Source organism: Notolepis coatsorum (assembly GCF_963971535.1).
Source record: "Notolepis coatsorum genome assembly, chromosome: 15".
NCBI lineage: Eukaryota > Metazoa > Chordata > Actinopteri > Aulopiformes > Paralepididae > Notolepis > Notolepis coatsorum.
The window spans coordinates 64,647,979-64,670,478 of record NC_140179.1 but is presented as its reverse complement, the minus strand read 5'-3'; the positions used below and the strand labels follow the sequence as shown (position 1 = coordinate 64,670,478).

General features: G+C 44.2%; 1 protein-coding gene across 1 annotated transcript in view; it reads left to right on the top strand.

The window, feature by feature from the left end:
* LOC311241382 (voltage-dependent calcium channel subunit alpha-2/delta-1-like) overlaps window positions 1–22,500 on the top strand; it is a 334,844-nt gene that overhangs the window by 265,507 nt on the left and 46,837 nt on the right. Inside the window, 2 exon segments of the mRNA XM_084330186.1 lie at window positions 3,674–3,734; window positions 13,346–13,443. Of these exon segments, the coding sequence (XP_084186312.1) occupies window positions 3,674–3,734; window positions 13,346–13,443 (159 nt within the window).

Here is a 22,500-nt window from a genome sequence, read left to right as displayed (position 1 = left end):
ACACTGACCGGATCGTATCCTCTGACGTCACATCCCATTTCTGCACCTCTCGCGAGACTACGGGAGTACTTTTAATTCTTTGTCTGTACTTTGGTGTAAGGAAAATGGATGCGTGATCTGACTTGCCAAAGCCACTATCAGAATGAGCCTTGTAGCCACCTTTAAATTGCGTGTAACAGTGATCTAGGATGTTACCGCCTCTGGTGTTGCAAGTCACATGCTGGTAGAAATCAGGCAATACCTTTCTCAGATTGGCGCTATTGAAATCTCCCAGTACTAAAATGGCGGCGTTAACGTTCGTCGCTTGTATATTATTTACCTCGTCGTGTAGTCTGGAGAGCGCGGCGTTGTTGTTGGCTTGCGGTGGAATATACACTCCGACCAGGACGATCGCCGTTAACTCCCTCGGGAGGAAGAAAGGACGACACTTGATGGTTATATATTCCAGTTCTGGGGAGCAGTAGTTGGATAATTCCTTCACATTCGTTGGATCACTCCAATTTTTGTTAAACATGAAGGCAATACCTCCACCACGTTGTTTACCGGACTCTGATTGTGTCCGATCCTTCCTATGGATAAAGAAGTGATCCGTTGGTTGAATCGCGTGATCTGGAACCTCCGGTGTTAGCCAAGTTTCGGTGAAGCAAAGGACATTGCAGTCCCTAACGTCTCTTTGATATTGAATCCTTGCTCGGATGTCATCCAGTTTATTGTCTATTGATTGTACATTGGCTAGCAATATACTGGGAAGTGGTGTACGGTGTCGTCTGGATCTCAGCCTGTTTCGGATCCCAGACCTTTTTCCTCGACGTCTTTTTATCTCCCTGACTGAGTTTTACAAAGCCACTATGCCGTGTTGCTGTTTTGCATGTTTGACAGATTTGAGGTCGATCACATTTAAATAATGAAAATTATTAGGGCGGCTAAGTGGCGCAGTGGGCAAGGCTCTCGCCACTAACGCAGGAGATGCTGGGCTCGAGCCCAGCTCTCGGCGTTGCTACCAGCTTGGCATACTAACACAATTGGCAGTGTTAGAGGGTGGGAAAGCTGGTGGGTGGGGATCGGACGTTGTGTACAGCGACTCCTACAGGTCGGTTGATGCGCCTGTACAGCAGAATCAGGAAGTATCGGGGGCAGCGTGAGCCTCCCACGCGTTACTCCTCGCCACTGAGAGATCGCGCTGTACAGGTGAAAAGATGCGACGGCTGCCTCCTCGTGTACCGGAGGGGACACGTGATGCAAGGCTTCGTCCTCACTGCAGCCGACCAGTGGGAGGCATGGTCTAGCAATGTTCGAGACAGGGGAGGGGAGAATTGAAGGGAGAATTGGCGAGGCGAAATTGGGATGGGAGAAAAATAGAAAAATAAGGAGAAAAAGTGGATAAAAAAAAATAATGGAAATTATTCACACCACTGGATGAATCAGGTTACCGTTCGTTCACGAATTGCATCACTCGTGATGTTATCAATTCTTGAATTGTGTTGGTCTCTCCTCGTCAACTTGAATGCATTCCACGGCACGTCTCGCCTGACGCACTCGCTCAGACATTCACATTCCTCAGGATCTGTGACGGGAGACGAATCCATTGTCAACGGGAGGGGAAAGCGTGCGAGAGTTCTGAAAATATGTATCAATCACTATGAAATACATTATGTCAAAGTAGCGAGTAGTGACCGCATGTCTGCTTATCAAAGGAAAAATACACATGGAAGTAATAATGCATAAATCTTGACCGCCAAATAGGACAAGGAGTAGCCCGTGTTTTCAGGGAGGAAATTTCAACTACAGCGTATAATTAACTGTTGGGATGATATGCTTGGGAGGATATCAAAACGTCCTTGATAGGTTCTGTATACCTTTTGAACCTAATGATCTAATTTTTGTTTTGGATAAGGGGAAATTATCTTTTTGGCGAAATACTCTCCTGTACACTGCCAGAGCTCCCTCGACACGTGTGATCTAAACACGGCCGAAGTCTCTGTGTTAAAAATGGTGATTCCCCCGACACGTGATCTGTATGTCTTCATTTACATGTAAAGCCATGCAATATTCTTGTTCAGAATGTACAATATTTATATTCAGGGCTTGCTCTGTGAATAAAAATATTGTGTGACCCTTGACCTCTGTGGTTTGACCCTGTCTTTTCTTCCCTCTCGTCTTCACCTCCCCTGGGGATGAATCTCTCGCTCACTCTCTCTCTCTCTGCCGGGAATTTTTCCACTCCAGGGAAAGATGGCAAGTATTTTTTCCCCTCTCCTTTCATCTTTTCTCCTCCTGTTGTTGAGCCTTGTCGTTCCTTTTACCCAGAATGCTTCAGGCTGATTTCATGCTTGGGAGCCCGACCCTTTTTGCACAACTGTCTACCGGACAGAAATCAAGGTGTTGCTATGGTGATATTTATCATTCATGCTTTTGGTGAAGCGTTCTGTCACGAGAGACACAGAGCCTCCTGACTACTTGTGGTCATTTGTTCCATAGATATATATAAACACTAGATACTGTAGCTGAAAGCTAGTTCACCGGCGGCCATCTTGCTTGAGTGGACTACTGCTTTAAGGTGATGATCTGCACAAACAAAAATACTCTTAACTCGCTGAAATCTTGACAGATTTACAAACGGTTTGGTTTATTACAAACGTTATTAACGTGGCTATGATTGTTGTTTGGGATATTTTTTTTTTATTTTTTTTTTTTTTTTAATGAAAGTCCATTATAAGTAGCTTATGCAGTATGCTAACTACATCTCTGACGTTTTTAACAAACCAAACGGTTGAAGATTTAGCAAGCTTTAGCAACGATATGAAAGAAGAATGTCGAGCAACACCTTTTTCAGTAAAAAATGAATCGTTTCCATCGAGCGACAGTTGTCAAAAGTGTTGAGCACCCTGAGCATAAACCAGCCTTCAGCATAAAGCAGCCTTCAGCATAAAGCAGCCTTCAGCATAAAGCAGCCTTCAGCATAAAGCAGCCTTCAGCATAAAGCAGCCTTCAGCATAAAGCAGCCTTCAGTATAAAGCAGCCTTCAGCATAAAGCAGCCTTCAGCATAAAGCAGCCTTCAGCATAAACCAGCCTTCAGCATAAACCAGCCTTCAGCATAAAGCAGCCTTCAGCATAAACCAGCCTTCAGTATAAAGCAGCCTTCAGCATAAAGCAGCCTTCAGCATAAAGCAGCCTTCAGTATAAAGCAGCCTTCAGCATAAAGCAGCCTTCAGTATAAAGCAGCCTTCAGCATAAAGCAGCCTTCAGCATAAAGCAGCCTTCAGCATAAAGCAGCCTTCAGCATAAAGCAGCCTTCAGCATAAAGCAGCCTTCAGCATGCTCTTTTCCACACTACAGTCATACCTGATTTGCAGCCGTTTGTTGGGAGTGCTTTTGTCTTTTTGACCATGTTGGAGAGGATGTACCGAGGTTGTACACACGGAGCAGGGCTAAAAGGTTTCATTAACAAACTGACAGATTTGTAGAAGTGAAAGCTGTTATTTTCACCCCCCCTACAGACAGTGTGTTGTATTGGTATGCTGTAACATATTCAACAGCTGTTATCTATTCCGCCCGGTAGGCCAGATCATCTACATACAGTGACGGATCTAGGATCCGTATTAACATGAATGTGATGCAAATGCTTTGCACTGTATTCCCAGTCAAATTCATAGCCTTTTTACCTTTCACCAGTCTCTGAAAGCCTGCAGGCCGACAAGTTTGATGATTATGGACATACCTTCATTGCACCGAGGTAAGATTACAGTATATTATGTGGATTTTCGTGAGATGAAACTTGGGATTTCTTTCTTCCACCAATTATTCTTGGACTTAGTATACGGCTCCAGTGCACCCATTGATCTCCACTGTATATCCAATTCTGTCAACTCACGTCATCATGAAGGTCTGACAGGTGACAGTAAGTCAATATTTACCTTACCTGGACGTGCAACGACAAGGCTGTTCTTCAAAGGCTGCAACACACACGTGTGGGAAGACTTAGGGTATAGATACAATATGGCTGGAATCCAAAGTGATTCCAAGTCATTCAAAAATCTAAAGTCGAAGCTCATCGTTTACAGCAGACTCTATACTGTCCAGATTCTAACACTGGGGACAAATCAAATCAAATCAAATCAAATTTATTTATAGGGCCCGACAACACACGTTAATGTCCCCATGGGCCGTACAGGTCTTCTTTAAACAAGTCAAGAAGACAACATAACAATAAGTCAAGAACAGAACAAGAACACCATAGGGTCCAAAATTTTTTTAGATGAATGCAAATAAATGAAAGAATGCAAGCACTCCCAGACATACCCCACGCGAAGGTAAGGAAAAACTCACTAAAACCTAACAATAGGGAAAAAAAGCTCCACAGGCAATGTGGAGGAGAGAAACCTTAGAAGGGCCGTTCAAGGGGGGATCTCCCTTCTTAGATGTCGGTGATAGTAGTGTTGCAGACGGACAGTTGGTAAGCATGCACTCATGTGTGTGGTGAAACACAGATGAGTGCATGCAATAGCAACTGTACATTTTGAAAAATTAAAGATAGAGCTAATAGCGATAGCAACTGAACATTTTGAAAGATTAAAGATAGAGTTGATAGCGGATCTATTTGAGGCAGAGGGGCGGCGCAAGAGGGTCACGTCCTCCCCGTCTTAGTCACGGGACATTCAACACTCCGGTCGTTGCTCAGGGACAGCCGGAGACAGGGGGAAGGGGGGTGGCGCAGAGAGGGTCGCGAACTCCCCGACATCATCGCGGGACATCCGGCACTCCGGTCACCACTACGAGACCTCCGAAGACAGGGGGGCACGCAGAGGGGGTCGCAATCTCCCGGCCTTCGTCACGGGACGTCCAACACTCCGGTCAACACTCCAGGACAGCAAGTCATAGGAAGACAGGGAGACGGGACAGGCGTTAGACAGCTCATGAGATTGTAGTAGGCGGACATAGCAATAGATACAAGTGGTAGGCATATATGTGAATGGAGTAGATATATGAAGTAACAACGGTCCTACAAGCGTTACCAGGTTTCATTCGAGTAGCAACGGCTGTAGAGCAAATACCTAATCCGAGTCACAACCCACGCTCCAGAAGAAGTGACCAGTCGTGTGCTTTTTCACCTTGAAGAGTTAACACCAATCCAAGAGCAGGATCAGGTCCCAGGAGCGAAGAGTATACTCCATTGTGTTGAACTATAGTGTAACTCTGGCTCTCTACACACAGTGTGTAACTATAGTGTAACTGGCTCTCTACACACAGTGTGTAACTATAGTGTAACTGGCTCTCTACACACAGTGTGTAACTATAGTGTAACTGGCTCTCTACACACAGTGTGTAACTATAGTGTAACTGGCTCTCTACACACAGTGTGTAACTATAGTGTAACACTGGCGCTCTACACACAGTGTGTAACTATAGTGTAACACTGGCTCTCTACACACAGTGTGTAACTATAGTGTAACACTCTCTCTACACACAGTGTGTAACTATAGTGTAACTCTGGCTCTCTGCACACAGTGTGTAACTATAGTGTAACTCTGGCTCTCTACACACAGTGTGTAACTATAGTGTAACTATGGCTCTCTACACACAGTGTGTAACTATAGTGTAACACTGGCGCTCTACACACAGTGTGTAACTATAGTGTAACACTGGCTCTCTACACACAGTGTGTAACTATAGTGTTACACTGGCTCTCTACACACAGTGTGTAACTATAGTGTAACACTCTCTCTACACACAGTGTGTAACTATAGTGTAACTGGCGCTCTACACACAGTGTGTAACTATAGTGTAACTGGCTCTCTGCACACAGTGTGTAACTATAGTGTAACTGGCGCTCTACACACAGTGTGTAACTATAGTGTAACTCTGGCTCTCTGCACACAGTGTGTAACTATAGTGTAACACTGGCTCTCTACACACAGTGTGTAACTATAGTGTAACTGGCTCTCTACACACAGTGTGTAACTATAGTGTAACACTGGCTCTCTACACACAGTGTGTAACTATAGTGTAACTGGCTCTCTACACACAGTGTGTAACTAACTATAGTGTTACACTGGCTCTCTGCACACAGTGTGTAACTATAGTGTAACACTCTCTCTACACACAGTGTGTAACTATAGTGTTACACTGGCTCTCTACACACAGTGTGTAACTATAGTGTAACACTGGCTCTCTACACACAGTGTGTAACTATAGTGTAACTCTGGCTCTCTGCACACAGTGTGTAACTATAGTGTAACTCTGGCTCTCTGCACACAGTGTGTAACTATAGTGTAACTCTGGCTCTCTGCACACAGTGTGTAACTATAGTGTAACTCTGGCTCTCTGCACACAGTGTGTAACTATAGTGTAACTCTGGCTCTCTGCACACAGTGTGTAACTATAGTGTAACACTCTCTCTGCACACAGTGTGTAACTATAGTGTAACACTGGCTCTCTGCACACAGTGTGTAACTATAGTGTAACTCTGGCTCTCTACACACAGTGTGTAACTATAGTGTAACACTCTCTCTGCACACAGTGTGTAACTATAGTGTAACACTCTCTCTACACACAGTGTGTAACTATAGTGTAACTCTGGCTCTCTGCACACAGTGTGTAACTATAGTGTAACACTGGCTCTCTACACACAGTGTGTAACTATAGTGTAACTCTGGCTCTCTATACACAGTGTGTAACTATAGTGTAACACTGGCTCTCTACACACAGTGTGTAACTATAGTGTAACACTGGCTCTCTACACACAGTGTGTAACTATAGTGTAACACTGGCTCTCTACACACAGTGTGTAACTATAGTGTAACACTCTCTCTACACACAGTGTGTAACTATAGTGTTACACTGGCTCTCTACACACAGTGTGTAACTATAGTGTAACACTGGCTCTCTACACACAGTGTGTAACTATAGTGTTACACTCTCTCTGCACACAGTGTGTAACTATAGTGTAACACTGGCTCTCTACACACAGTGTGTAACTATAGTGTTACACTCTCTCTGCTCACAGTGTGTAACTATAGTGTAACTGGCTCTCTGCACACAGTGTGTAACTATAGTGTAACACTCTCTCTACACACAGTGTGTAACTATAGTGTAACACTGGCTCTCTACACACAGTGTGTAACTATAGTGTAACACTGGCTCTCTACACACAGTGTGTAACTATAGTGTAACACTCTCTCTGCACACAGTGTGTAACTATAGTGTAACACTGGCTCTCTACACACAGTGTGTTGAACTATAGTGTAACTGGCTCTCTACACACAGTGTGTAACTATAGTGTAACACTCTCTCTACACACAGTGTGTAACTATAGTGTAACTGGCTCTCTACACACAGTGTGTAACTATAGTGTAACACTGGCTCTCTGCACACAGTGTGTAACTATAGTGTAACACTGGCTCTCTACACACAGTGTGTAACTATAGTGTAACACTGGCTCTCTACACACAGTGTGTAACTATAGTGTTACACTGGCTCTCTGCACACAGTGTGTAACTATAGTGTAACACTGGCTCTCTACACACAGTGTGTAACTATAGTGTAACACTGGCTCTCTACACACAGTGTGTAACTATAGTGTAACACTGGCTCTCTACACACAGTGTGTAACTATAGTGTAACACTGGCTCTCTACACACAGTGTGTAACTATAGTGTAACACTGGCTCTCTACACACAGTGTGTAACTATAGTGTAACTCTGGCTCTCTACACACAGTGTGTAACTATAGTGTAACACTGGCTCTCTACACACAGTGTGTAACTATAGTGTAACACTGGCTCTCTACACACAGTGTGTAACTATAGTGTAACACTGGCTCTCTGCACACAGTGTGTAACTATAGTGTAACTCTGGCTCTCTACACACAGTGTGTAACTATAGTGTAACACTGGCTCTCTGCACACAGTGTGTAACTATAGTGTAACTCTGGCTCTCTACACACAGTGTGTAACTATAGTGTAACACTGGCTCTCTACACACAGTGTGTAACTATAGTGTAACTCTGGCTCTCTACACACAGTGTGTAACTATAGTGTAACACTGGCTCTCTACACACAGTGTGTAACTATAGTGTAACACTCTCTCTGCACACAGTGTGTAACTATAGTGTAACACTGGCTCTCTGCACACAGTGTGTAACTATAGTGTAACACTGGCTCTCTACACACAGTGTGTAACTATAGTGTAACTGGCTCTCTACACACAGTGTGTAACTATAGTGTAACACTCTCTCTACACACAGTGTGTAACTATAGTGTAACACTGGCTCTCTACACACAGTGTGTAACTATAGTGTAACACTGGCTCTCTACACACAGTGTGTAACTATAGTGTAACACTGGCTCTCTACACACAGTGTGTAACTATAGTGTAACACTCTCTCTGCACACAGTGTGTAACTATAGTGTAACACTGGCTCTCTGCACACAGTGTGTAACTATAGTGTAACACTCTCTCTACACACAGTGTGTAACTATAGTGTAACTCTGGCTCTCTACACACAGTGTGTAACTATAGTGTAACACTGGCTCTCTCCACACAGTGTGTAACTATAGTGTAACACTCTCTCTGCACACAGTGTGTAACTATAGTGTAACACTGGCTCTCTACACACAGTGTGTAACTATAGTGTAACACTGGCTCTCTGCACACAGTGTGTAACTATAGTGTAACTCTGGCTCTCTGCACACAGTGTGTAACTATAGTGTAACACTGGCTCTCTACACACAGTGTGTAACTATAGTGTAACTCTGGCTCTCTGCACACAGTGTGTAACTATAGTGTAACACTGGCTCTCTGCACACAGTGTGTAACTATAGTGTAACTCTGGCTCTCTACACACAGTGTGTAACTATAGTGTAACACTGGCTCTCTGCACACAGTGTGTAACTATAGTGTAACACTGGCTCTCTACACACAGTGTGTAACTATAGTGTAACTCTGGCTCTCTGCACACAGTGTGTAACTATAGTGTAACTCTGGCTCTCTACACACAGTGTGTAACTATAGTGTAACACTGGCTCTCTGCACACAGTGTGTAACTATAGTGTAACACTGGCTCTCTACACACAGTGTGTAACTATAGTGTAACTCTGGCTCTCTGCACACAGTGTGTAACTATAGTGTAACACTGGCTCTCTGCACACAGTGTGTAACTATAGTGTAACACTGGCTCTCTGCACACAGTGTGTAACTATAGTGTAACACTGGCTCTCTACACACAGTGTGTAACTATAGTGTAACTCTGGCTCTCTGCACACAGTGTGTAACTATAGTGTAACTCTGGCTCTCTACACACAGTGTGTAACTATAGTGTAACACTGGCTCTCTACACACAGTGTGTAACTATAGTGTAACTCTGGCTCTCTGCACACAGTGTGTAACTATAGTGTTACACTGGCTCTCTACACACAGTGTGTAACTATAGTGTAACTCTGGCTCTCTACATACAGTGTGTAACTATAGTGTAACACTGGCTCTCTACACACAGTGTGTAACTATAGTGTAACACTGGCTCTCTGCACACAGTGTGTAACTATAGTGTAACTCTGGCTCTCTACACACAGTGTGTAACTATAGTGTAACTCTGGCTCTCTGCACACAGTGTGTAACTATAGTGTAACTCTGGCTCTCTACACACAGTGTGTAACTATAGTGTAACACTGGCGCTCTACACACAGTGTGTAACTATAGTGTAACTCTGGCTCTCTGCACACAGTGTGTAACTATAGTGTAACACTGGCTCTCTGCACACAGTGTGTAACTATAGTGTAACACTGGCTCTCTACACACAGTGTGTAACTATAGTGTAACTCTGGCTCTCTGCACACAGTGTGTAACTATAGTGTAACACTGGCTCTCTACACACAGTGTGTAACTATAGTGTAACTCTGGCTCTCTGCACACAGTGTGTAACTATAGTGTAACACTCTCTCTACACACAGTGTGTAACTATAGTGTAACACTGGCTCTCTACACACAGTGTGTTGAACTATAGTGTTACACTGGCTCTCTACACACAGTGTGTAACTATAGTGTAACTCTGGCTCTCTACACACAGTGTGTAACTATAGTGTAACTCTGGCTCTCTACACACAGTGTGTAACTATAGTGTAACACTGGCTCTCTACACACAGTGTGTAACTATAGTGTAACTCTGGCTCTCTGCACACAGTGTGTAACTATAGTGTAACTGGCTCTCTACACACAGTGTGTAACTATAGTGTAACTCTGGCTCTCTGCACACAGTGTGTAACTATAGTGTAACTCTGGCTCTCTACACACAGTGTGTAACTATAGTGTAACACTGGCGCTCTACACACAGTGTGTAACTATAGTGTAACACTGGCTCTCTACACACAGTGTGTAACTATAGTGTAACACTGGCTCTCTACACACAGTGTGTAACTATAGTGTAACTGGCTCTCTGCACACAGTGTGTAACTATAGTGTAACTGGCTCTCTACACACAGTGTGTAACTATAGTGTAACACTGGCTCTCTACACACAGTGTGTAACTATAGTGTAACACTCTCTCTACACACAGTGTGTAACTATAGTGTAACTCTGGCTCTCTACACACAGTGTGTAACTATAGTGTAACTGGCGCTCTACACACAGTGTGTAACTATAGTGTAACACTCTCTCTGCACACAGTGTGTAACTATAGTGTAACTCTGGCTCTCTGCACACAGTGTGTAACTATAGTGTAACACTCTCTCTGCACACAGTGTGTAACTATAGTGTAACTCTGGCTCTCTGCACACAGTGTGTAACTATAGTGTAACTCTGGCTCTCTACACACAGTGTGTAACTATAGTGTAACTGGCTCTCTACACACAGTGTGTAACTATAGTGTAACACTCTCTCTGCACACAGTGTGTAACTATAGTGTAACTGGCTCTCTACACACAGTGTGTAACTATAGTGTAACACTGGCTCTCTGCACACAGTGTGTAACTATAGTGTAACTCTGGCTCTCTACACACAGTGTGTAACTATAGTGTTACACTGGCTCTCTGCACACAGTGTGTAACTATAGTGTAACACTGGCTCTCTATACACAGTGTGTAACTATAGTGTAACTCTGGCTCTCTGCACACAGTGTGTAACTATAGTGTAACACTGGCTCTCTACACACAGTGTGTAACTATAGTGTAACTCTGGCTCTCTGCACACAGTGTGTAACTATAGTGTAACTCTGGCTCTCTACACACAGTGTGTAACTATAGTGTAACACTGGCTCTCTACACACAGTGTGTAACTATAGTGTAACACTGGCTCTCTATACACAGTGTGTAACTATAGTGTAACACTGGCTCTCTACACACAGTGTGTAACTATAGTGTAACTCTGGCTCTCTATACACAGTGTGTAACTATAGTGTAACACTGGCTCTCTACACACAGTGTGTAACTATAGTGTAACACTGGCTCTCTATACACAGTGTGTAACTATAGTGTAACACTGGCTCTCTACACACAGTGTGTAACTATAGTGTAACTCTGGCTCTCTATACACAGTGTGTAACTATAGTGTAACACTGGCTCTCTGCACACAGTGTGTAACTATAGTGTAACACTCTCTCTGCACACAGTGTGTAACTATAGTGTAACACTGGCTCTCTGCACACAGTGTGTAACTATAGTGTAACTCTGGCTCTCTGCACACAGTGTGTAACTATAGTGTTACACTGGCTCTCTGCACACAGTGTGTAACTATAGTGTTACACTGGCTCTCTGCACACAGTGTGTAACTATAGTGTAACACTCTCTCTACACACAGTGTGTAACTATAGTGTAACACTGGCTCTCTGCACACAGTGTGTAACTATAGTGTAACACTGGCTCTCTACACACAGTGTGTAACTATAGTGTAACACTCTCTCTGCACACAGTGTGTAACTATAGTGTAACTGGCTCTCTACACACAGTGTGTAACTATAGTGTAACACTGGCTCTCTGCACACAGTGTGTAACTATAGTGTAACTCTGGCTCTCTGCACACAGTGTGTAACTATAGTGTAACTGGCTCTCTGCACACAGTGTGTAACTATAGTGTAACACTGGCTCTCTGCACACAGTGTGTAACTATAGTGTAACTCTGGCTCTCTGCACACAGTGTGTAACTATAGTGTAACTGGCTCTCTGCACACAGTGTGTAACTATAGTGTAACACTCTCTCTACACACAGTGTGTTGAACTATAGTGTAACTCTGGCTCTCTACACACAGTGTGTAACTATAGTGTAACTCTGGCTCTCTACACACAGTGTGTAACTATAGTGTAACACTGGCTCTCTGCACACAGTGTGTAACTATAGTGTAACTCTGGCTCTCTACACACAGTGTGTAACTATAGTGTAACACTGGCTCTCTACACACAGTGTGTAACTATAGTGTAACACTGGCTCTCTACACACAGTGTGTAACTATAGTGTAACTGGCTCTCTACACACAGTGTGTAACTATAGTGTAACACTGGCTCTCTACACACAGTGTGTAACTATAGTGTAACACTGGCTCTCTACACACAGTGTGTAACTATAGTGTAACTCTGGCTCTCTGCACACAGTGTGTAACTATAGTGTAACTCTGGCTCTCTACACACAGTGTGTAACTATAGTGTAACACTGGCTCTCTGCACACAGTGTGTAACTATAGTGTAACTCTGGCTCTCTACACACAGTGTGTTGAACTATAGTGTAACACTGGCTCTCTGCACACAGTGTGTAACTATAGTGTAACACTGGCTCTCTGCACACAGTGTGTAACTATAGTGTAACACTGGCTCTCTACACACAGTGTGTAACTATAGTGTAACTGGCTCTCTACATACAGTGTGTAACTATAGTGTAACACTGGCTCTCTACACACAGTGTGTAACTATAGTGTAACTCTGGCTCTCTGCACACAGTGTGTAACTATAGTGTAACTCTGGCTCTCTACACACAGTGTGTAACTATAGTGTAACACTGGCTCTCTGCACACAGTGTGTAACTATAGTGTAACACTCTCTGCACACAGTGTGTAACTATAGTGTAACACTGGCTCTCTGCACACAGTGTGTAACTATAGTGTAACACTCTCTACACACAGTGTGTAACTATAGTGTAACACTCTCTACACACAGTGTGTAACTATAGTGTTACACTGGCTCTCTACACACAGTGTGTAACTATAGTGTAACTCTGGCTCTCTGCACACAGTGTGTAACTATAGTGTAACTGGCTCTCTACACACAGTGTGTAACTATAGTGTAACTGGCTCTCTACACACAGTGTGTAACTATAGTGTAACACTCTCTCTACTGGCTCCAGTCTCAGTGTTGTCTGTCTCTCCACTCAGGGACTACTGCAAGGATCTGCTGCCGTCCAAGAACAACACAGAGTTCCTCATGGACTTCAACGATTACATTGACAGGAAGACCCCAAACAACCCCATGTGTGAGTATCAATAACTTAAGGAGGAACCAGGAAATAAGCTAAACATAGTTCCCTCCTCCACCCACCACTGTGTTAAGTATTTTCTATTCTTGTTGAGTACCTCAAACGAAGAACCACATAACTCTGTTTGACGTTTTCAGAGGAACAATGTTACCTTATTACCTTATTATTAGTGCTGTCAGGCGATTAAAAAAATTAATCTAATTAATTACATGAGTTGTAATTAATTAATCTAATTAATCACATTTTAATCGCATAACCATTTTATGCCTGATATTCTATATTCTATAATCATATTTCAAATTGCATGTGTCCGGATGGCAGAATTCAGTACTGTATCTACAAAACCTTCTGTTTAATCATCTTCCATCTATTAATTTGCTTAGATTTTTCAGGTCTGGTCAATTTGAGCATAGTGTTATTCACAGTCAAAGATAATTTTTTTTTTTTATTGATATTCTCATTTGGTTCATTACAATTTACTCAAGCCTAGTAACAGACACAGTATTTCTGACACTGGGAATACATTCCCTGAGATCCATAGATGTCCCTAGAATCAGATACCAAGAACATGCAAATGGACCAAATAAAAAAAAAATCTGTAAATGTGTATTCTACGTTCTTATGGAATGAATGAGATAAAAAAAAATATTAAATTATTTGTATTTAATTTTTATTTTTTGTAATTAATTTTGAGTTAATTTTCATAACGCGATAATTTGCTGTGTAATTAATTAATCGAATTAATGCGATAAACTGACAGCCCTACTTATTATCTAAAGACAGTAAGTTAAGTGTGTTGTGTTCATTCATAGTTAAAGACAGTAAAGGCTGAGTACTTCCTGGTGAGACGTCACATGACTGTGTACTTCCTGGTGAGACGTCACATGACTGAGTACTTCCTGGCGAGATGTCACATGACTGAGTACTTCCTGGTGAGACGTCACATGACTAAGTACTTCCTGGTTATACGTCACATTCACACTTTGATTTTACACCTGACTTCATTCCGAACGTCTCTTTCTTGTTTGCCTGTGAGAAACAAATTGTGAACTTGGAATTAGATGGTTCTGTCTGTAGATTGAGCTTTAAGGATTTCAGATCCCATAGAGCAAAACTAACTACTAACTACGTGTTAGCATTTTCTTTTCCCTACATTTAAATTCCAGGGTTCGATTCCCGCTTGGGGACCAGGTTTCCGCATTGCCAGGTACCCAGGTAGGGTATCTCCCGGGCCTTTCTCTATGGAGTTTGCATGTTCTCCCCCCGTGCTCGCAAGGGTTTTCCCTCCCGATAAGATAAACCCAATTGAAAAACATCACTCATATCTTCACTCATATCATGTAAATACTTGTGTTATAGAGCTACACAATATGAATAACTACATTTTGTGTTAGATAGGACCATATAATTCCCAGGCCGCGAAATAGTAGAAAGCTTCTGTAAGATGATCTTAGTTAAACTCAACAACCCCCCCCCCCCCCCCCCCCCCGCACTCGATATAGGCACCTATTTACATCTCAAAGCCTCAGAAGGCTCCAGTATTAGTTACAGTGTGTAGAAATAAAACGATTCGAGCCATCTGGCCTGGCACTCACTGGTGTGTGTATTGAAAATTTTAATGGAAAAAGGGCCCAACATAACCTATTCCCAGAGGTCTTCCCTTTAGTGAAACGCAGGTCTGGTGCGATCGCTGTGCACGCCGTGTTCGACCAGAGAAGGCTTTGTACTGTACTGCGTCTGTGATATACCCGTTTGATGCTAACTCCGAAACATCTGACCATCACACGCCTGAGTGCACATGTGTGAGTCACGTCGGCTTAGCTGTGACACGCGTACACACGATCGGTCACGCGCACGCACGCACGCACACACACGCGCGCACACACACACACACACAATCCACAGGCAATACCTTGCACACCCTCCTCCAGCCGCTCGACCTCCAATTACCTTGTGTTTGTGAGACAGAACAGGACACGTCAGGCCGAGAGCGCGAGTGGAGCAATAAAACCAAATGCAGCGGGTTGATGCACCTTCTCTCCCAAACATCTGACCAACGCATTAACATCCATGTTGCATTAACATCCATGTTGCATTAATTAACATCCATGTTGCATTAACATCCATGTTGCATTAACCTCCATGTTGCATTGACATCCATGTTGCATTAACATGTTGCATTAACATCCATGTTGCATTAACATCCATGTTGCATTAACATCCATGTTGCATTAACATCCATGTTGCATTAACATGTTGCATTAACATCCATGTTGCATTAACATCCATGTTGCATTAACATGTTGCATTAACATCTATGTTGCATTAAAATCCATGTTGCATTAACATCCATGTTGCATTAACATCCATGTTGCATTAACATGTCGCATTAACCTCCATGTTGTTGCATTAACATCCATGTTGCATTAACTTCCATGTTGCATTAACATGTTGCATTAACATCCATGTTGCATTAACATCCATGTTGCATTAACATGTTGCATTAACCTCCATGTTGCATTAACATCCATGTTGCATTAACCCTTTCACTGCCACACGACAGAAGGTTAACCCTTTACTATCACAAAACCTGACTTATTTTCTTTTTTTTTATCCACTTTTTCTCCTCATTTTTATTTTCTTTCTATTTTTCTCCCATCCCAATTTCGTATTGCCAATTCTCCCCTCCCCTGTCTTGATCGTTGCTAGACTATGCCCCCCACTGGTCGGTTGTAGTGAGGACAGAAGCCTTGCATCACGTGTCCCCTCCGGTACACGAGGAGGCAGCCTGTCGCATCTTTTCACCTGTACAGCGCGGACTCTCAGTGGCGAGGAGTAACGCGTGGGAGGCTCACGCTGCCCCCGATACTTCCTGACTCTGCTGTACAGGCGTCACCCAACCGACCTGTAGGAGTCGCTGTCCACAACGTCCAATCCCCACCCATCGACAAATGAGCCAGTACGACGGCCGGCCCAAGTCGAAGGCAATGTTGAGACTGGGATTCGATACCGGAGTCTCTTGCATTGGTGACGAGCGCAATCTCCGCTACGCCACCCAGCCGCCTCTTTAACCGGCTGTCGCGTGGCAGTGAAAGGGTTAACCCGCGGTGTATTGTCGCAGTGAAAGGGTTAACCGTTTTGGTAGCGCGGCAGTGAAAGGGTTAACATCCATGTTGCATTAACCTCCATGTTGCATTAACCTCATTGATATGCATTAACATCCATGTTGCATTAACATCCATGTTGCATTAACATCCATGTTGCCTTACACTCATTGATATGCATCACTTCTGGCCTTCGTTTTCCTTTTGATTGGTTTGAAAGGCAGAACAATATTTATGAAAAATAAGTTATTATTATTATTATTATTATGAATAATGTTATTAACAATAATCATATGAATAATAATAATGTTATTAACAATAATCATATGAATAATAATAATATTATTAATAATAATGAAATAAAAATAAAGCAGCTTTTATTATCATACATTATTATGTTTGGTTTGACGTCTGGGGTTTGAAATCTCACTTAAAAAAAATACCTTAATTGGAATATTAGTTCCAGCGTTTGTAGTTCCCTGTTTAATGGAGTTTGTCCTCAGAGAGAATAGGCACATGTGGACTATTGGCCGCGTATTGTTACATGCTTTACTTGTTTAAGCCACTGCAGTGGCGACCACGTTGAAGTGCATTAGGAATTCCTGGACTGCCTTTAATAAAGGACCCCTAATGAAAACCACTGGAGGACGTACAGAGGGAGGGGGAGGGAATAAAGTGTTACTCCAGCTGTCTTCTCTGATGTGTGTGTGGTGCGCTCGTAAAAGGGTGGTGGTGGTGGTGGAGGTGGTGGGAGCACCCCAGTCTCAGCGGTTAATGGACCGGAGCAGAGCGTGGAGGAGTTCAAAGCGGCGGGGGGGGAAACGCCGGAGCCGTTTCTTGATCGGCCGCTCGAAGCCGTGCGTGTTATTTGCGTTGTATGGTCGTGTCGGACGTCTCGGAAAATGATTTTCTAACACGTAGACTCAGATCCCCCACCTACCAACACGTACACGTTCATTAACAGCACAACTCAATGAAGTGTCTGCTGTTCATGGGTTTTTACGGACGTATATTGCAATGCTTTGTTTCCAGTGGTGACACATTCCAAAGTAACATGTATCCTGTAATGAAGTCATGTAAAGTAATGTAATGAAGTCATGTAAAGTAATGTAATGCAGTCATGTAAAGTAATGTAATGAAGTCATGTAAAGTAATTGTTGTGTATTGACATTCTAAGTTTGCCCCTTATTAGAAACCGTCACGCCCCCTGCTAATAAGTACGGCCGTCATTGTAATCACCTGTGTTGAGTTTTCCACTAAAGAGCTGTCAACTGGAATTTACCCTTGTCTCGTGTCTCCTCATTATTATATGTTATACTAAATAACCAGATGAGTATACAACAAAACTGGCGACGAGGATAATACGGATCTCACGTTGTGTTTGTTATTGTCGGCAATAGTCCGCATCTGACGTGTTTGTTTGTTTTCGCGAGTGTGCAGCGCGACGTCGGGGCTGCGGTAACTTGGCAACGGTGCATACTGCTGTGTTGACACTGTTGCGGGCGGAGTAAAGAGACAGAAAAAAAGGTAAAATCTCCGCGATGGGAAGGAGACTGAGTAAATGAGGAGGGGCGGATGGTGCCAGATCCAAAGGCAGTAACTCAAACGAAACAAGGAAAGGACTAATTGCAAGAAGATGGCTGCACTGTTGGGACATATTGGACCATTCGAGGAGACAGAACAATGGAGTTCTTACACCGAGAGGTTTGAGTATTTTGCACTTGCTAATAAGATTGAAGAGGATATCATAGTACCTACATTCTTAAGTGTTATGGGAGCAAAAACGTATAACCTACTGCGCAGTCTGGTGCAACCGGAGAAGCCAGGGGACAAGTCCTATGAAGACATAGTGGGAATATTAAAAGATCACTACTCTCCTAAGCCACTGGTCATTGCAGAGAGTTTCAGGTTCCATAAAAGGAACCAAGAAGAGGGTGAATCTGTTTCACAGTTTGTAGCTGTACTTAAACGCCTGTCTGAATATTGTGAATTTGGTATTTCACTCAATGACACCATACGTGACAGACTGGTGTGTGGTCTACGCAGTGAGTCTATTCAGAAACGACTACTGAGTGAAGCTAACCTGAGACTGGAAAAGGCCATAGAGATAAGTACGTCAATGGAAATGGCTGCCCGAGAAGCACAGCAGCTAAGTCTATCAGCCCAAGTGCACAAGTTGTCTTTTGAGGACAAGAAGACAACAGCTGGCAAGCCATGCTACCGCTGTGGGAGAATGGGGCATCAGCCATTAGAGTGTTGGTGTAAAGACGTAGACTGCAGAAACTGTGGTATAAAAGGCCATATCGAACGTGCTTGTGGTAATAGAAAGACCCAGACATACAAACAGCACACTGAGATGAAGAAAGGTGGTTTCTACAGAAACAAGAAGAAACGTGTGAATAAGATGGAGCACGAACAGGACGAGCAGAGTGACTGTGAGTCTGATGATGATGATGATACTGTACATGTGTTATCTGTGCTGGACAATGATGATGGATACTGGGTCACACCACTGTTGGACAATAAAGCAGTGCGGATCCAAGTGGACACCGGCACACGTGTGTCCATGGTATCAGAGGCTGTTTTCAGAGAGAAGCTGCAGCACCTGACTCTTCGAGTGAGCAAATTGAAGTTAAGGACCTACACTGGAGAGGCTGTTCCAGTGTTAGGAGTTGTGAATGTGACAGTGGAACACAACAAGCGAAAGAAGACTCTTCCACTGTACATCATTCGTGGAAACCATCCAGCTCTGCTAGGACGGCGATGGCTTGAGGAACTCAGACTGAACTGGCAAGAAGTGTTCATGGTTAAGGATGGAGACACAGGCCCCCTACAGGAGATTTTGAAGAAGCACTCCAAAGTTTTTGGTGGAGACCTTGGTAGCATGAAGGACATTACTGTTAAGCTGACAGTCAAACCAGGAAGCACACAGAGGTGTTTAAAGGCTAGACCTGTTCCGTATGCCATCAAACCCAGGGTAGATGCAGAACTAGACAGATTGGTGGAGAGTGGGGTGTTGGCGCCAGTGAGCACCAGTGAATGGGCCACGCCGATTGTTCCAGTCATGAAGAAGGATGGGGGTCTAAGAATCTGTGGTGATTTTAAAGTCACTGTGAACCCTGTCTTGATTGCAGAACAGTATCCACTACCCCTCATTGATGAACTCTTTTCAGGTTTAGCTGGGGGACAGAAGTTTAGTAAGATAGACTTGTGTCAGGCATATCTCCAGATGCATGTAGATCCAGAGTCACAGGAACTGTTGACCATAGTGACACACAAGGGGCTATTCAGGTACCAGAGGCTTCCTTTTGGGATTACTTCTGCTCCGGCACTTTTCCAAAGAGCAATGGACCAGATCCTAAGTGGGCTACGAGGGGTCCAGTGTTACCTAGATGACCTGCTTATCACAGGACCGGATGAGCAGTCGCACTTAAGGAACCTGGGGGCCACACTACAAAGACTGGAGGAATATGGTCTTAGAGTCCCGGAAGACAAATGCGAGTTTTTCCAACCTTCTGTCGAGTACCTGGGGCACGTGATTGACAGCACTGGACTCCACAAAGCACCGTCAAAGGTGAAGGCTATTGTGGAGGCTCCATCTCCGACGAATGTGAGTCAGTTGAGATCATTCCTTGGCCTGCTGACATACTATGCAAAGTTTGTGCCTGACCTTGCCAATAGGCTAAAACCGCTCCATGAGCTGCTACACAAAGCCCAAACATGGAATTGGACAGACAAATGTGAGGCAGCTTTCTTTTTATTTTTTTTAAACTTTATTTTTTAGCGTTTATCGCTTTTCTGGTCAAGCATGACCAACAGAAACAGGTTGAAATGGGATGTAGAGCAGGGGAAGACATTCTGAGAAATGACGGCGGGTCCGGGAATCGAACTCGTGTCCCCCAGATCCGTGACGAGCACGGTTTTCCCCGACACAGAAATAGCGCAGAGATATGCGGTGAGCTACGGGAGCTCCCCTTGAGGCAGCTTTCAAAGGAGCAAAGACAGCCCTCTCTCAGTCTGAAGCCCTCACCCACTTTGACCCCGCCTTGTCACTTCAGCTGGCGTGTGACGCCTCACCTTATGGTGTGGGTGCAGTAGTATCACACATCATGCCATCAGGGGAAGAGAGACCTATCGCCTTTGCATCACAGACGCTGACGCTGAGCAACTAGTGTCTGAAGAGTTCAAGACATTCATGGAGGAGAATGGTATTCAGCACATAAAGTCTGCACCCTATCACCCTGCTACCAATGGGCTCGCTGAAAGGTTTGTACAGACCATGAAGCAAGCTCTCAAGTCCTCTCAAGGTACACAGTCCATCAACAGGCGCCTCAGTGCTTTTCTGCTGTCATACCGAAACACACCTCATGCTACGACAAAGGTCTCGCCTGCCTCGGCTATGCTCAAGAGACAACTCCGCACTCGACTTGACCTCCTGAGACCCCAAAAGACGAGGGAGATTGTGCATATGCAACAGAGAGCTCAAGTGGAGAGGCGAGCGAAAGCAAAGTTTCGGAGCTTCACAGCTGGAGACCGGGTTCTCGCCCGGAACTATACCAAAAGGGTCAAATGGATGCCTGCAATAGTTGTTGCAAAAACAGGTCCTGTGTCATATACAGTAGAAACCAGGGATAATCTCATCTGGAGAAGACACATCGATCAACTGCTCCACACGGCTGGTTTCCATGATGACTCACCTCAGCCGCCATCCTTTGTTCCAGAGCAGGAGACCTACCAGGAGCAGCATTCATCACCAGAAGAGCCCCAGACGCAACCTGCAAGAGTGGCCCCTGTCCCAGGCACACCTAGGCCTATCCCAGCCATCACTTCTCCCAGACCCGGACTCCTACAGTCCTCCCCAAAAGACAATGAAACTGACTTGCCTACAGGTCGTTACCCCAGTAGAGTCAGACTCCCTCCTGATAGACTAACCCTTACAATTGGGGCAGAATAATCCCCAGGGTTCAGTCTGGGAATTGAGGTAGTCTACCCTCTTTCCCTAGTTCAGGCAAAGGTTACTAACCAATGAAAGTTTAAGTTTAAAAACAGTTTGTTAAGTTAATTATAGAATGAGGAATACCAAACCACAGTGACACTTAGTGTTTTTTTTTGTTAATGTTTAAGTAATTACTTTTTAGGGGAACCTTCAAAGTTAAGGGGGAGGGATATGTTGTGTTCACCGTGTAGACAGATAGATGCTACATACCCTACACACACTAGTTGCCACCAGTGTAATAATAATATATAAATAATAATAAACTGGACTTTTGAAGAAGTCTTTATTCATCATGCAGTGACACACACATGCGATGGGCGGCACACACAGGAACACACACATGCTATTTTTTTGGGGTCGCCAATGAAATTGAGTCTCTGCACTTGACTTGACCCATCCCGTCGTCCTTCCCCCCCCATGGGCAGCCGGGAGCAGATAGGTGCGTCGGCGTGGGGCCGCGCCCCGGGGACCAATCCAAGTGCTCCTGTCCGTCTTCGTCAAGGACGCGATCTGTTGTTGTGCATGTTTTTCCATTGGGTTTATCTTATCGGGGGGGAAACCTTGCGAGCACGGGGAGAGAACATGCAAACTCCACACAGAAAGGCCCGGGAGATACCCCACCTGGGTACCTGGCATCATGGAAACCTGGTCCCCAAGCGGGAATTAACCCAAGACCTTCTAGCTGTGAGGCGACAGTGTTAACCACTACACCACCGTGCCGCACCGTGTAGATAGATAGGCAGAGAGAGAGAGAGAGGAGAGAGAGAGAGAGAGAGAGAGAGAGAGAGAGAGAGAGAGAGAGAGAGAGAGAGAGAAGGAGAGAGAGAGAGAGAGAGAGAGATGAGAGAGAAGGGTTAGAAAGTGGTTGAGGAATTAGAGTCAAGGAGAGGTGTCTGTTGGGACTAGAACTCTCCCCCGCCGGACCGGGCTGTGCTCTCTACCTCCCCTCTCTCT